Source organism: Alligator sinensis, unplaced genomic scaffold (assembly GCF_000455745.1).
Source record: "Alligator sinensis unplaced genomic scaffold, ASM45574v1 scaffold1176_1, whole genome shotgun sequence".
NCBI lineage: Eukaryota > Metazoa > Chordata > Crocodylia > Alligatoridae > Alligator > Alligator sinensis.
In genome coordinates this window covers 247793-265352 of record NW_005842590.1, presented here as the reverse complement: position 1 = coordinate 265352, position 17560 = coordinate 247793, and the positions used below count along the sequence as shown (strand labels likewise).

Here is a 17560-nt window from a genome sequence, read left to right as displayed (position 1 = left end):
AGGAAGAGGATGAAAACAGTAGTGTAAAGATTTGTGTATTTCAGATTGTAATGCTGTTTCCAAATGACATTTTTAATACTATATAAGGTATGTAGTCTGGAAATGAATGATTCTCTTCACTTTGTATTTTCCAAGGCAAAGACTGGGAACAGTGCGACCTTTAATTTTAGAGCTATGGAAAATGCTTTTGGTGTAAAGTGAAACTGGTGATTTTGAGCTTTATATGAGAATTAAAAATGGCTTATTTAAAAACCAAAAAATATATAGATAATAAAAAAACAACAATCAAACACTCTCCCAACATTTTTCACTGGCCCTCTCCCAACATTTTTCACTGGCACAGGTTTCCCAGTTTCTTCCTTAAGTAAAAACAGCTCTTTTGCAGGAAAAGTGCATGACAGCAGGGTGAGCTTTGAGGTCAAAGGATAAATTGTGCTTATTTCAACAGAGTTCTGGCAATTGGATTTCAGTTGCTAGTCATACTGCCAAGAATTTAAAGATAGGGAAAGGGAGGTTGCATAAGTGCTGGGAGTAAAATAGTTGAACAAGAATTAAAAGTACTTATATATGCCAGGGGAGGTAATGCTCCAGCAGGGGAGGTAATGCTCGGGGCAACAAACATGGGTTCACTGAGGGCATATCCTGCCTGACTAACTTGGTTTCCTTTTATGATCAGGTCACAAAGTCCCTGGACGAGAGCATCAAGGTGGACGTCATCTTCCTGGACTTGAAGAAGGCCTTTGACACTGTTTCCCACCATATTCTCCTAAAAAAACTAGGCGACTGCGGCATTGATGCCTACACAACCAGATGGGTGGCAAATTGACTAGATGGTTGCACCCAGAGTGGTGGTGGACAGGTCATTTTCGACCCGGAGGGATGTAGGCAGTGGAGTCCCCCAGAGCTCGGACCTGGGGCCTGTACTGTTCAACATCTTTATCAGCGATCTGAATGTGGAAAGTATGCTGTCCAAATTCACTGATGACACCAAGATGTGGGGCAAGGTGAGCATGCTGGATGTGGGGGACAGAATCCAGCTAGATCTAGATAGGTTACAGAGGTGGGCAGATGAGAATAGGATGGAATTCAGTGCAAACAAGTGCAAGGTACTGCATCTAGGGAGAAGGAACCTGCAACACACCTATAGGCTGGGGAACACCCCTCTTGTCAACACAATTGCAGAAAGGGATCTTGGAGTCATTATTGACTCCAGGATGAACATGAGCTGCCAATGTGAGGAAGTGGTCCGTAAGGCTAACTGCACCTTGTGCATTTACAGATGCATCACTAGCAGGTTCAGGGAGGTGATACTTCCCCTCTATGTGGCATTGGTCAGGCTGCAGTTGGAGTACTGCATCCAGTTCTGGGTGCCGCACTTCAAGAGGGATGTGGCTAGGATTGAGAGGGTCCAGAGGAGGGCCACTCACATGGTCAAGGGGCAGTGGGTCAGGCCCTATGAAGCGAGGCTAAAGGGCCTGAATCTTTTCTGCCTCCACAAGAGAAGACGGAGAGGGGATCTGGTGGCCATTTACAAACTCACCAGGGGGGACCAGTGGAAAATGGGGGAGGCTGTTTTCCCCCGGGCACCACCCAGGGTTACTAGGAATAACAGACAGAAATTGTTAGAGAGCAGGTTCAGGCTGGACATCAGGAGACATTACTTTACAGTTAGGGCTGCCAGACTCTGGAATGGACTCCCAAAGGAGGTGGTGCTCTCTCCTACCTTAGGGGTCTTCAAGAGGAGGCTGGACAGATATTTGGCTGGGGGGTTATGACCCAGGCACTTGGTCCTGCCTGGGGCAGGGGGTTGGACCTGATGATCTGTTTAGGTCCCTTCCAACACTAAGCACTATGAAACTGTCTGGGTGTAACTTTTCATTTGATCCTGTAATTGTTATGCTCCAAAAAACAAGGTTTCTGAAAAAGGTAGTTTATGCCTTGTTCAGAACAATGCTGTTCTAGAGTGCCAAACCTTTCCAAGGGGCAAATCAATCCATGGTCTCAACTCTGCATCTGGGTAGAGCATCTATGACCATGCTCATTTTTGTTGAAGTTACTAAGGGTGCATATAGACTATACACTTAGAAGTTCAGGAGGTCAGATTGTGTAAAAAGTGACCCGTGGGGGCATTGGTAGGTTCCAGGAGGGTTTGATGGGATTGGGGAGGGCTAGCAAGGTCTGTGAGGGGGCTTGGAGGAATCAAGGGGGGTGGTTGGTGGGATCGGAGAGCCTCTCCAATCCTTCCAGCCCCTATTCCCTGCAGATCTGCGCCCCCCCCCACAAGTTCTGCCAGACTTCCCCAGGTCCCACACTGCTCCTGCTGCCAGTTTTACAAATGTTCGCAAGTGCTGGGAGCCTGATTGAAGTAAATTGGGGTTAGGAGAGGGGCAGGCAGATTGTGGGGGGGCTGGCAGCTCCATGTGGGGGAGAGTTAATGGGATCAGGGGGCTCATGGCTCTGTGGTCGGGGAGAAGTTGGTTGGGTCTTGGGGGTGGTTTGGCAGGATCAGGGATCTGTCTTTCCCTTGCTGCTTCTCCCCTCACCTCAACCAGGGACTATGTTTAGTCCCCTGACCCTCCCCACACCCAGATGAACAAACAACCCCTGCCCCCCCGCGGTCCTGTCCACCCCTCACCCCACCCGAGCTTACTTCAATCAGGCTCTTAGCACCAGAAAATGCTGGTAAAACTGGCACTGGGGGTAGTTTGTAGGTTTGGTGGATGTGGAGGTGCTAGCTGGTCCAAAGGGGGTGGGGGAGTTGTCTATCTGGGTGTGGGGTCAGGGGATACTAAAATAGCCTGGTGGGAAGAGGGAGGGAAAGTACAGTCCTAGGGCTGGGGCAAGCAGCTGGGCTTTTCCAACCCTGTAACCCTGTACTCCAACCATGTACAGGCATTCAGTTAGATCAGTCTAACCATGCTTGATCTAACTTGGTGCACCTCTCAGATGAACTAAAATTAGATCAAGCTGGCCATTTTTTGCTGAATCTAACCTTCAGGGAACATCTATACAGTTCAGCACTTAGATTGACTTAACTAGGGATCTGAGCATTTAAGGTCTGCATGTGGGTGAACTAAGTTAGATTGGGCTGCCATTTCTTCCCCTATCTAACCCCCTGAATGTCTGCATGCACCCCGAGGCACACAGGTGCAGGAAATTATCAGTATGCAGCAGTTTGCAGGATAAAGGTAAACAAAGGAAAGGGGGCAAAGGATGAGCACTCAGATTTTCTCACTAGGTTTCTTAGGCTAGTATTTTTTTTTAAGGTGATTCATGTTTCTTACTTACAGTCACCCTTTTTATGTATTATTTATTTATTTCCTTATTAAGTGCCACCAGTGGTCTCTGTACTGCAAAAAACCTGACATCAAAACCATCCCTGCTCCGGAGAACTTATGACCTAAATCTTTTGATTGTAAAGTTGCCTCATAGTATATTTATGAGCAGCTACAGGTAAAGGCCAAAAGGACTGGGATGATCATCTTGAAAAAGAAATCAGTAAAGAAAGAAGATGTCCACAACAAAAAAGGAAGAAACAAATTAGGACAAAAGAGCAAATAATTGTACTTGAACACACTCATCTACATATGTGTTTATTGACCTGTTTGAGACTGATGGGTCTCAAACTCCTTCCCTTATGCATACTGGCAATTGACTTTAAATCTGTTGCTAACGTGAGTTAGTTTTAAATTAAGCAAGGGCAGATTTCACCTTATAGACGAACTAAATCAGAGACATATAACATACATTTTTGTGAGTTCAAGCTCATCAGATCCTGTGAGATTAGATTAAATAAACTCAGGTTTATGAAAGTTTATGGTTTGCAACTCTGATTTAGCTAGTCTGTAAGGTGCAAGTCTACCGTGCCTTCTGCCTGACATCATATTAGCACAGCTAACTACCTCTCTAAGTTTAAAATGGGTATAATAATGTTTACTTACCTACTTGGAAGGGCTGAGAAACCACAGTCAAGGATAGCAAACAAGGAACAGAATAGAATGGAATAGAATCACAGTGTTTAGAAGTCTAAAGAATATTTGTAAAGCTCTTTGAAGTCCTTGAATGCTAGGAAAGGTGCACAGAGTAGTAATACTAACCTAATGCTTGTGTTTCAGGAAAGGTATTATCTCTGTCAAGCTTTAAGGGATGTATATTAAAGCGTTTTTAGCCACAGCACTATAGCAAGGACAGCAAACTGTGTCCCACTGTTCAAAAAACAAGCAAGAAGAACAAGCACAGACCTATAAACTTACAACTCACGGAATGAAAAATGGGAGTAACAGACACAGCACCGCTTCCTCTTTCTCTTCATATCTTGCTTTGCCCCAGGAGCAGCCATGCAACCTATTAGGAACCCAGAGCTAAAATCTTCAGTCATCCCCTGGGATTGACTCATGATCCAACTAACCTGTCCAGTTTGCACTTACTCTAACTTGTCAAATAATGAAGGCCATTTGGAGACTAGGAAGGATGTGGCTGCTGTTGTGGAGAGTGTTTTCAGCACTGCTAACAACTGCCTGCTTACAGTTATTACAAGCTACAGAGCTGCCATCACTTAGTCACTGTGTTGTTGCTGAAAAATAATATGAATAGTTTTATGATAACTAGATAATTTAACAGGCATAAATGCCAGCATCTTAAACAGTGTTGATATTTATGGTAAAGTTAGCTTAGGTTAGACTAATGATTTCCCATGGTCTTTCTCCTGCTGTTTAAATGCCTTAGAGCGAATTACTGAAAGATCTGCCTTATTCATTAATGTCTTTATTTACTAGTATAATTGGCCACAACATGTCACTGTTGCTCCACTGTGGAAAGACGGCCCTTTGGTTCAGTTTCTAAAGATCTGTGCCTCAGTTTCCTAGCTGTCTAATCTGGGGTAAATTGCTTCAACTTCCTTTGCCTTGGATCTTTATCTGTAAAACCAGATTAATAGTATTTTCCAGCCTTACAATGGCATTGAAAAGATAAATTTATCAAGGTGGCACATATTGCAATATTGAGATAAATAGACAGATGCAAGAGCATTCTGGCCTTAAATAAACATGAAATGTGAATCATATATACAAATAAGTCTGTCTCCACCCTTCACTTGCAGGAAAAACAAATACCAACATTAGAAAACAACTGTCGTCTTTTTCTCATTCTTTCTCTTTAATAAATTGTTGCGAGTGAATGTGATGCTCAGGAAAGTACAAGATCTATAATAATGACCTAAGTTAAGAAGTTCCTAGTATACACAGGGGAGTTACCCTCTTCTGCACTCCACTTAGCTTGAAAAAGGATACAGTGTTATCCAAAAGCTTGCTAGAAATACCACCCCACCTCCAAGTTGGTCTAATAAAAGATATCAACTCAAACCAAAAGACTCTGTCTGTCATATAGCCCCAGACCAATATGGTTGACCCCAAAAGAAAATTCCTAACCTAAGAAGAATGTAGGTAATCTTTCATCATAGTCCTGACCTGCAACACCTCTGCATTTTCCTTATGCAGAAAATGTTAGTCAAGTCCATTTGTGCTAAATAGCGGGCTGGTTCTGTAACATACATAAATGGGAACAAGGATGAACCCTTAGACAAATTTTATACCTGTAAGTGTGTTGATGATTCTTGCTCCCTAGGTATACCAGTTTACACTTGTCTTTGTTGAACTGCATCCTATTCTGTTCTGCCCACTTTTCCTACCTGTTCAGATCCACCTGGATTCATTCCCTACCTTCTAGTGTGTTAACTTTTCTCCATAATTTAGTATTATCTGTGAATTTGGACAGAGTGCTCTCCACACCCTCATCCAAGTCATTGATGAAGACATTGAACAGCACAGGCCCATGGCCTGAGCCTTGTGGGACTCCACTGCCCATATCTTTCCAGGTTGATGCCGAGCCATCCACCACCACTCTGTGTGTGTGAACCCTAAGCCAATTTGACACCTACCTCACCATGTATTCATCACAGCCACTCAATTTATTCATGAGAATAGGATGAGATACCATATCAAAGGCCTTCTTAAAATCCAATTAAATGACATCTACCTTGACTTCTGATCAAAGCTGGAATGTAAGAAGTCTGCTGCTTGCCTGGAGCCCAGATCCAAGATGTCATGGAGGCACATCTGGCCCTCTGACTACTATTTCATGCTGCTTATCCATGTGGCCACCAATGATACTGCCAGGAAAGACCCTGAGCATATCAAAAGTGACTACAGGGCTCTGGGTGCAAGGGTGAGGTGGCCTGGGGCTTAGGTTGTCTTCTTGTCAATCCTTCTGGCAAGGGAAGGGGCCTGGGCAGGAGCAGTGCATCCTACAGATCAACACTTGGCTGTGCAGGTGGTGTTGCCAGCAGGGCTTTGGCTTCTTTGACCGTGGAATGTTTTTCCAAGAAGTATTGCTGGAAAGAGATGATATCCACTTGATGGAGAGGGAAGAGCATCTTGACAGACAGGCTCACTAACCTAGTGAGGAGGGCTTTAAACTAGGTTCACCGATGGATGGAGAGCAAAGCCCTGAGGTAAGTGGGCAAGCAGGAGACCTGGAAGAAGAGCAAGCAGGAACGGGCAACAGTGAAGGTGCTCTCGTACTTCCTGAGAAATCAGGACAATCGACTAGCTACCTTAAGTGCCTGTACACAAATGCACAGAACCTCGGAAACAAGCTGGAAGAATTGGAAGTCCTCACACAGTCATGGAACACTGATGTGCTTGGAAAAGCAGAGATTTGGTGGGAGCTTGCATGATTGGAGCATTGTCATGGATGGGTACAAACTGTTCAGGAAGGACAGGCAGAGGAGAAGAGGATAAGGAGTTGCACTTTATATAAAAGAGCCATATTATTGCTCAGAGCTCCAGTATGAAACTGGAGATAGGCCTGTTGAAAGTCTCTGCATTAAGATTAGAGGGGAGAGCAACAAAGGTGATGCCATGATGTGCATTTGCTATAGGCCAGGATGAAGTTGTTCATGAGGCTTTCTTTCAACAGCTAGCAGAAGTTTCCCAGTCACAGGACCTGATTCTCATAGGGGACTTCAGTCACCTGACATCTTCTGGTAGGTCAGTACAATTGGAGGTGCAGCTAGCAAGGGACATGAAGGGTAACAAGAAGGGTTTCTACAAGTACGTTGGTAGCAGCAGGAGGATCAGGGAAAATGTGGGTCCATTACTGAATGGGGGAGGCAACCTTGTGACAGAGGATGCAGAAAAGGCTGAAGCACTCAATGCCTATTTTGGCTCAATATTCACAGGCAAGGTCAGTTCCTAGACTACTGCACCGGACTACTGCACCAGACAGCATAGTTTGGGGAGGAGGTAAGCATCCAATAGTGGCAAAAGAACAGATTAGGGACTGTATAGAGAAGCTGGACATATACAGGTCCATGAGGCTGAATGGGATACACCTGGGGGCTAGACAGTCACTTAGTCGGGGTCGCTTGACCCCATCATTCTTTCCTGCCCACATCAGGGGTTTGGACTTGATGACCCGCTTAGGTCTCTTCTGACCCTACCAACTATGAAACTATGAGGGTGCTGAGGAAGTTGGATGATGTGATTGCAGAGCCATTGGCCATTATCTTTGAAAACTCATGGTGATCAGGAGAGGTCCTGGATGATTGGAAATGGGCAAACATAGTGCTCATATTTAAGAAAGGGAAAAAGGAGGATCCAGGGAATTACAGACCAGTCAGCCTCACCTCAGTCCCCAGAAAAATCATGGAACAGATCCTCAGGGAATTGATTTCTAAGCACTCGGAGGAGAAAGAGGTGATTAGGAACAATCAGCATAGATTCACCAGGGACAAATTATGCGTGACTAACCTGATTGCTTTCTGTGATGAGGTGACTGGCTTTGTGGATGTGGGGAGACTGGAGGATGCCATGTACCTTGATTTTATCAAGGATTCTGATACGGTCTCCAACAACATTCTCACAGGCAAGCTAAGGAAGTGTGGGCTGAATGAATGGACTGCAAGGTGAATAGAAACCTGGCTGGATCATCTGGCTCAGAGAGTCCTAATTAGTGGCTCAATGTCTAGTTGGCAGCCGCTATCAAGTAGAGTGCCCTAGGGGTCAGTTCAATGCTGGTTTTGTTCAATGCCTTAACAAACAGCCTGGACGATGGCATACAGTGCACCCTCAGCAAGTTTGCAGATGACACCAACCTGGTAGATATGCTGGAGTAGATATGCTGGAGGGTAAGGCTTGGATTCAGAGTGACTTAGAAAAACTGGAGGATTAGGCCAAAAGGAATCCCATAAGGTTCAACAAGGATAAGTCCTGCACTTAGGATGGAACAATCCCAGGCACCAGTACAGGCTGGGGGCTGACTGGCCGGGCAGGAACTCTACAGAAAAGGACCTGGGGGTGAAAGTGGACAATAAGCTGAATATGAGCCAACAGTGTGCCGTTGTTGCAAAGAAGGCTAACAGCATACTGGGTGTGCTGCCAGTAGGTCAAGGGAAGTGATTCTTCCCATCTGTTCAGCCCTGGTGAGGCCACATCTGGATTATTGTGTTCATTTTTTGGCCCCCCACTACAGAAAGGATGCAGACAAATTGGAGACAGTCCAGTGGAGTGCAATAAAAATGGTGAGATGGCTGGGGCACATGACTTATGAGGACAGGCTGAGGGAACTGAGCTTATTTAGTCTAGAGAAGAGGAGACTGAGAGGGGATTTAATAACAGCCTTCAACTACCCAAAATGGGGTTTGAAAGAGGGTGGAGCTAGACTGTTCTCAGTGGTGGCAGATGATGAAACGAGGAACAATGGTCTCAAGTTGCAGAATGGGAAGTTTATGTTAGATATTAGGAAGAATTTTCTAACTATGAGGGTAGTAAAACACTGGAACAGGTTACCCAGAGAGATGGTGGAATCTGTGTCCTTGGAGGTTTTTAAGACCTGGATAGACAAAGCTTTGGCAGGGATGGCCCTGCTTTGAGTAGGGGGCTGGACTAGATGACCTCCTGTGTTCCCTTCCAAGCCTAATTTTCTATGATTCTATGAAGTCATTTATTTTAACATACTGTGCTAAATTATATGCATTGATAGAGCAATAAATTTTGAATAAAGATGAGTAGTTCTGATGGCAGTCATATCACATATATGAGTTTTCTACTCTGAACCAAATTTTGCCCATGTTAATCATGTAGATTAGCCCACTGTAGTCTGTTGGACTGGCTGTGTGAACTCCATGATATTAACAGCCAACAATGAAAAGAATGGGGAAATTATAATTCTAAATTCAAACAACAGCAAAATGCAAAGAGAAATAATGAGGAAAAATGAAGAATTCTAAGCAAATTCTAGCTGTGAAAAACAAACATTTTTCACGTAATTTATTGGGAAGAAACTCCAAAAATGTAAATATTTGAAAATATTTAACATTGTTCATCAGTTATTACAGTTATTGCTCTTTCTAAATATAAGAGGAAACTGATACTATCATACCAGAATATAGTAACAAGTCTAAATTCAAAACTGTGTGGCCTGGTATTGCAATACAGATATATTGCTGCCACAAAAGGGAAATAATCCCTAACTGCTCAGTTTGGAGTCAGTGCTTATTAATTTACTTGAATTCAATTAGTAATCTATGTAGTTTTCAGTAATGTATTAATGATTTTCAAACTAGCAGTTTCAATGCTTTTCAGCATCACAGCACTTCAGGTCAGGGAAAAATAGAGCTGGAAGGGACCTCAAGAGACCATCTAGTTCAAGTACCATTGGTGTAATACATAACCTTAGGTGCATTACTATGGTGTAACTTACAGCAAAGAAAACTTCTCTAGTGCACACGGATCATTTCAGGTTGTCAATAACCCCAAAAGAGATGCTTTGAGAAACAGATACTCCAGTGCGCCAAATTCACAAAAAAAATCTTGAAAATCACTGAATTCAACAGGAATTCAAAACTTCTGAAGGTTTTGCCCAGCAACAAATTTGGCACTTTTCATCTTCAAAGTATTTTATAAAAATATTTAATCTTCATACCATCTTTGTAAAACAAACGGATATTTTTAAGGATCTGCAATTAAGATTAGGCACCCCTAGCCTTTTACATAATTCAGTTTAAAAATGTAAAAAGAAAAAATTTAATTAGTTCCTCAATTGCCAATAACAATTTAACACTTCAGTAGCTGCTTGCAAATGTTAAATAAACCAGAAAAATGGTGCTTTATTTTAAACTCGGCATGCTCCTGCACCAAGTCCAGCAGATGCCCAGATGAGGAAGTGTGTTAGTTGGACCTGATTTCCTTGGCATCTGTATAGACCAGGCACTCAAGTGGAGCTTTTTTGGTGCTTTTATCTAATAGCTGATTGACTCAGCTTTAGTGAAAAGCACCAAAAAAACTCACTGAAGTGCCCAATCTATATCAACACTACAGAATTGGGTCAAAGTAACGTGCTGCTTTCTTGGTAAAACACATTTCTTTTATTTAACATCTGCAAGCAGCCATTATTGTTTTATCCAGTGATATCTCCTTCTATATACTAGTGGTTGTTACAGAGCCACAGGCAGAGACACTGAAGAGGATTCTCTTGTTCCCTGGAAGTGAGGTGGGTGGATGGGTGAGGGGCATGGGCAACTGGTGCCTCCCAAGTCTGGGGGGTGTGGTGGAGGGGCTCTGCTGGCAGAGCCAATTTTAGCAGGGGATGCTAGCACTCTCTGTGCCCCCCTACTAGCCAGGGCACTCGCTGTTGGGGGGCAGCAGTGCTCCAGGGGAGGCATGTGCTCTCCTGCCCGCTCTATACATCGCCTATGCCAAGAGGGCACGTGGACTGTTCTGGAGGGAGTGACAGTAAGGGAAGGGATTCCCATTAGGAGAAGTGGACTGGAAGTCCCTGGTGGAGGAAGCTAACTGTGACTGAGAGGAAGTTGATCCCAGAGGATTTTCATAGAAATGTTACAAAGGCTAGGTGGTAGTCTGGAAGTAAGGGAAGGTTTTTATCAGCTTCTGCCAGTTTAGTTTTACTGTATTCTGTTGTCAAAACATTTGATCACTTTTTTTTTCCATGTTATAAAATATTTTTTTTTCTGTTGTTTGACTGAAGTATCTGTAGTAAATTGTAATTTCTGGGCAAATTAATAACATGGGTATACCCATTCAGTGGAATGTGGGACCAATAAGCTTATACAAGCCCAGGCTATATCTCTGGGAGCACCACAACAGCCCATTGTTTTGTCACAGTGGTTTTGACAATCAGCTGATTTGACCGATTGAATGTTTTTCAGCTCTATACAACTGGCCAAAGAATTCAAGTTTGGCTGCTCCTTTCATTAGGAGATTGCATTAAAATTCTGCTATAAAAAATAAATTGCACCATATGCAAGACAAACCTTGTTTTATTTAGATGAAAAGAGGGTGCTTTTTGGTACATTTTTAGTTGGAGGTTAACACAATATGATTAGCAGGGATCATGGTACTCTCTGATTTAAAAAAAAAATCCCCAGTTTTGGCATGGAAAAAAGTAATCCAAAATCCACATTTTTCAGTGATTAAAATGAAACACTACTAATATATAGATATGTGTGTAATGGTGTTTCATTTTAATTATAGAAAAATGTGGATTTTGGGTTACTTTTTTTCATCCCAAAATTGGGGATTTTTTTTTTTCAGAGAAAACAAGGATACCTGATGATTAGGCATCTTAGACTGTTAGATTCTTAGGCTTCCTATACATGTGCTTATTCATCTTTTAATTAGAACACATTGGAGCAGGCTAGATTAATCAAGTCTGTTCCGCATTCTAATTAAAATGCTCTAGCGTTACCTCATCATTGTGTCTTTTAAGCCTTTTAAAAGCCATGCATTTTAAAATGGCCACAGGAGCCATTGAATGATGTTTAGCTAATGCATCCCACAGCCATTTTTAAATGTGCAGGGGTTTAATAGATGTGACAATGAGGCATTTAATTAGAGCAGCTCTTTGGGAACCACTGTAATTAAAATGCCCCTGCACCCCCACCCCCGAGCACATGTATAGGCAGCCATAGGATCTTAGAGTTGGAAGGGAGCTCAGGAAGTCATGTAGTCCAACTCCTGGTCAATGGAGGACATAGAACAAATGAACACTGACATCACATTTAAGATATCATCCTAAAATTTTTGAATCATCAATCCTTTGTCTAGCCAGGTCTTAAAAACCTCCACAACCTGTCTGGATAACTTGTTCCAATGCTTTAGTACCCATCTAGTGAAAATGTTTTTTCTAATATCTAACCTAAACTTCTCTTGGTGTAATTTAAGACTGTTGCTCCTTGTTCTGTCATCTGCCACCACTGAGAACAGTCTAGCTCCATCTTCTTTGGCACCACCATTCTGTTATCTACAAACCACCCCCCATCTTTGTTTTAGTTGGTTCCCACCTAAATAATTTAAAGTGAATACAATTTTCTATTTCAGTCTGCAGTATAAACTTTACAGAAATTAGTTTAATGCAAAAGGATACCAGTATTAGCAGTGAAACCTGTGGCTGCTATGTTTCTTTTAAGTGTTTCCTTTATACATGCAGGCTAAAAATCTGATTTGTGTATATACCTGGGAACCATTGCTTCACACTTGCCATTATGATGATGCTGTGTTCATATGTGTAAGAAAGAGAGAAAGGAAATAATACATTAATTAGATGTACTTCCAAAGAAGTTCTTATTTTTAAAGTTTATATAAAAAATTGTAATTCAAGGAGGATTTAGATTGACAAGACAAATAAATACATTTTAAAAGTGCAACTCAACTAGTCTGTTTTGGTTTTGATGAAACTGTGCTTTATGAGGTTAATCAGTAGAGCATGAGACACAAAATGAATCTTAAAAAATATAGTATATATTTCACATATGTATTAGAGAGGTAAGGTTTCATATCTGAGTTCAAAGCTTTCCTAGTTTGACACTCCTCAACCCCAATTTAGTCTTATTTGATTCACCAGTGACTAGTGCCTGGGTATAACATTTAGGAATTATTTTGTGAAGCAGGAAACAACTATTGTGAGACTTTACTCAGGAATGAGTCATTGTTAAAGTTTTTAATTCAGATTTTTTTGTAAGGTTCCATATGTACATGAGGGCTGGGGACAGACATTACACATAAACCAGTTTAAGTGATCAGAAACTGATTTAAACCTGTAACAGAACAGATGTTCAGTGCACATAAACCAGTTTGAAAATGGCTGAAATTGGTATGAGATAAACCTAGTTGAATATAGTATAAGACTTAAAAGATTTGGGTCAAACTGGTTTATGCAATGTCTATCCCAGACCTCTTGCTGGTTTAAATTAAACCACACACCCCCAGCATCCTGGCATGCTCTCTGGGTTGGGCTGGGTGGTAAACACTGAGTTAGGCATGATAAAAACTGGTATCAATCCCTTGCTGGGCTAGTCGGAGCATTCTGCTGGGGCCTGGCTATGCCCCGCCAGCTCAGTACTGACTAAAGGGAGGGCTGCTGTAGTGCCCTCCAGCTTCTAATCTGAGCCACTGCAGGCATGTGCCTGGATTTCTGGAACGAAACAAAATGTCTATCCACCTACAAATCGGTTCAAGCTTTGCACGTTAGACTAACTTGCAAAGATTGCATCAATTCAGGCTCAGACTTTTTGAATGTCTGTCCCTAGCCAAGGAGAGGTGGAGCAGGAGCTATAACTCTAGCAAGCTCTGGCTCTCCATATGATATGCTTCAGTGCCCATTGTGTTTATACTGCAGCCTTTGCTAGAGGATTCTCATCTCATATTGTTTTCCTCAGGTTTTCATCACACATTATTCGCAAAATGTTCTACAATTCACAGGTTCTTTTTCACACTGTCCATAACTTATGTCCTTCCTGAGAATCTTCCACAGTGTTAGCAGCCAGTGCTCTTTGATTTTGTATTTCTTCCTTTCTTGTGGCCTGATTATATTAGTCATTTAATTAAGATGCCTGTTTCTTTATTTTTGCTTTTCCATCTTTGTCAATCAGTATTAGATCTACCCTTTTCCCCCCTGTTGGTTTAATGATGATGCCACTTTAATTCATTCTCTGAGGACCCTTTTGTCATTATTAGCTGTGACAAGGGCTCATGGAATTTTTAATTTTTTCTAGTAAGACTGCTGAATTATTTTGGGGGTGTAGCATATCTCTCTGCACTCTCTTCCTCTGCAGTTTTTCCTTTGGAAGTCAATTAGGCAGTTCTTGAAGAACTAACTATAGCTTTTGAGCTATTTGCTGCAGACTTGACACTGTGGGACACAGATGTTTGCACGTTTGTGTTGTCTTCTTCCTTTAGTTTGCTATTGGGAAGCAACTCAGCATTGTGCCCAAGTTAATACCTAGAGTACACACAGGGGAGTCTGTAATTGGTATGCCTTCTGTGAAAACACGGAGGGAAGGGAAAGGGAAACACAGAAGGAAGAAGGTCAGTGTCACACTTAATTTCCTGGAGAAATTCAAGTGGCAATACCCAAACTCGAAGGCTGTTTCATTCAAAAAATATATTGCTGCTGGAGGAATAAGTTTGTGGGAAGTATCTGGATTTCAAGGTTGCTGAACCTAGAGATATATTCCACATTATAAGCCCTCTGCAAGATGGAATTCTCATTCTCATTTTTTTCAATTTTTCTGTGTTTCTTTGTCTCATTCATGAGCGAGGGACAGTCTTTGAAGATATTCTGTTAACTTTTTAGATTTTCAGGACCGCAGTGAAACATGGCGGTAGTTGGTGTACGGGTTGAAATCTGCAGCTTTCTCCCCTGCTCTTGGAGAGCTTCTCTTCCCCCTAAAGATGCCCGAGTCATCTGTTTCTGTCATCACCTGACTAAGATGTTCCACATAGTATAGACCCATATCCAGAGGTGACTACACCTATATTACTTTACAGAGCTGCCTATAAAAGAATTCAGAGTAAGATTTTTTAAAAATAGCTTTACAATCAACAGCTCTGAAATAAATGGCTGGTTTTTCAAGAATTCAGCCTCCGATTACACACTTAAATGAGGTGGCCAGATTTCCCAGGGTATACCATTATCCCACACGCCTAAGTGCTTGGTTGAGTAAGGATCTGTTTCCCTTTGTTGCAGTTTAAATCCCATTTGATCTCAATTGAACTGCATGAGGTAAACCCTAAATGCATGCCTACAGTTGCTTTGAATTAAGTTAATCTAATCCATCGATAAGCAGTTTATTGTATCCATCTGATATCACCATGGTGCATCTCATAGCTTACAAAGTACATGATTGTGCTCATAACGGCTGAATAAAACATTTTTCAGCTCTCTTTAGCAATCTTTTGCTATAACATTGGTTTTATTTGGACTCCTTTCCTTTCTATCAGAATTTGTCCTTGCCTTCTTTAATTAAAATCATCTCACCCTAGCCAATGATTGAAATATCCAATAATAACTGCTTATTAAAGAGTGGAAGCTGTGCTGTTATTAATTCAAATTATTTTGTTCCAGAGGTTTTGCTCACATTAAATGGAAAACCAAATTAAACAGTGATTTAATTAAGTGGCAAAGAGAATGAAAAGGAGGATTTAAAAGGTGAAGATGTAAAAGTAGCACATTCTTCCACTGGTGACACATAACAGGTGTAATCCTTCATCAGCACGGTGAAGCAGAGATTTGCTGCCATTCAGAGAAGAATGAAGAAACCAATGGTAAGAATTATGTTACAAGATAAGAAACTAAACTAATGAATACAACCCTGCAAACTTAAATAAAGGGCTCCATAGAGGAGATTTAAAGAAACAAAGAATGTAATGTCAGAAAGATGTATCACACAGATGAGTACTATTGAATAGTGGAAATTGCTGAAGAGTAATGACAGAATAATTAATTTTATAGAAGGAATGCACATGTACAGAGCAAGCTGAATAAATAGACTTATAAGACTTTTGAACCATTTCCTCTGTGCTAGACTGAGAGCAAATGAATGAAAATTATTAATAATGAGTGGCATTAGTGCTAAGTAGAGTCACACAGTACGTATAACTTGAGGAAATATACCTTTCCTAAGTTAGGTTAGGAAATAAGTTTTCTTCATGCTGTTTAACCACAGTTCACAAATTTACTTTTATATAACACTGTTTGTTAATTGCAAATAAGTTCTCTAGCTAGGTTGGCATATAATAAAAATATTAAAATATGTGGTATTTTATATTGAATTTGACATTCTTAAAATGTTTAAAAGATTAATCTATTTACCAAATAAACCATTCTGTGTGATAACATTTCTGAAAGTAATCTAACTTCATGCCATGGACTTAGTATGATACAACACCTATTTATCTGTGGGATGAATTCGACTATAAATGTTACCAGTTTTACCAGTATTGTTGTACATATATAGATCACACAGAAAATAGGTAACTATTTCTTTCTTCTTTACTACAGAATAACATTCTGGGACCCAAATTTATTTAGTTTGGCTATGAGGCAACTAGGACATTTATGTGTCTGCATGTACAGTAGTCCATATTATTATTATCATCATCATCATTTTTATCATGGCAACTACTACTTTTACTACTACTTCTTCTTCTGCTCCACTTCCTCCTACTACAGGCATTTACTTTTTTATTTTATCTCTGTCATTTGGTTTAATTTCTGTCCCTTGCACTGGTTTTACACAAACTGGAAGGAGCTTTTTGGGTTCCTTTTTCTTCCGTGTCTGCAACCAGCAATTTGCTGAAAAGATCTGAAATATCAATCATCCCTCTGTCCTGCCACAGCCACAAAGCTCCTTATAGTTCTCAGTTCCAGTGATCATCCTGTTAAACCATCCTGGTAAACCTGGAGTAAACCTGCTCCAGTTTAACTTAATGTTATTTTAACATATGTAACCAGAACTGTACAAAATATTCTAAATGTGTCCTTATCAGTGCTTTGTACAGTGCTACTAATACTTTCCTGGCATTACAAAAATATCTTGCCTTGTGCTTCTACATGTATATTACAAATGATGCAAATAATAAGGAACACGTGAGCAATATCCTCCTCAGAGTTGCATCCGACCACTTAATTTGTTATCTGCCATTGAAGTTTCTGTGGGTGAATGGAAGTAAGTGAAAGGAGAATTCATATTTTGGGTTTATTAAAGTACATAAGTTTTTGTTTTTAATCTTTACTAACTTCTATACATTTTGTTGGCATTTCTGCAGGTTTGTTGTTGATCATAAAACGATACCATCCTTGGGGCAATGAGTGGTCACAAACCAGGTCTTGGATTGCTGTTTGCTGTAATTCCAGTGAATCAAAATCAGTGCTTCGATAGGGATTGTGGAGGATCTGGTGTCCATCTGGAGAGCATTCAGGAGCTAAAATAAGTCAATAAGATAGATTACAAAACATCCATGTGTTATGTCAATACTGAAAACTAATGAAGAATCTTCCCTCCCCAAACTTCAAAATGGAAGAGACTGTTTTGAAAGAAACTTTCAAATGGGGAGATTTTTTTATAACACAACTTTCCATTTAGGTACTTCTGTATATTTTAATCACATATTTTGATGCCCTGTCTTTACAATATAGAAAACTGTTTCTGAACTTGGCAAGAGTTTTCATTCTAAGCTATAAACAATTTATTTAAATTAAGGAA

The 17560-nt window shown here is 41.0% G+C and overlaps 1 protein-coding gene across 1 annotated transcript in view; it reads right to left on the bottom strand.

Moving 5' to 3' along the window:
* Nucleotides 1-17560, bottom strand: part of LOC102384375 (von Willebrand factor D and EGF domain-containing protein-like) — a 328357-nt gene that overhangs the window by 228015 nt on the left and 82782 nt on the right. The window contains exon 2 of the mRNA XM_025214561.1: nt 17095-17279. Within this exon, the coding sequence (XP_025070346.1) occupies nt 17095-17279 (185 nt within the window). The remainder of the gene's footprint in view (nt 1-17094; nt 17280-17560) is intronic.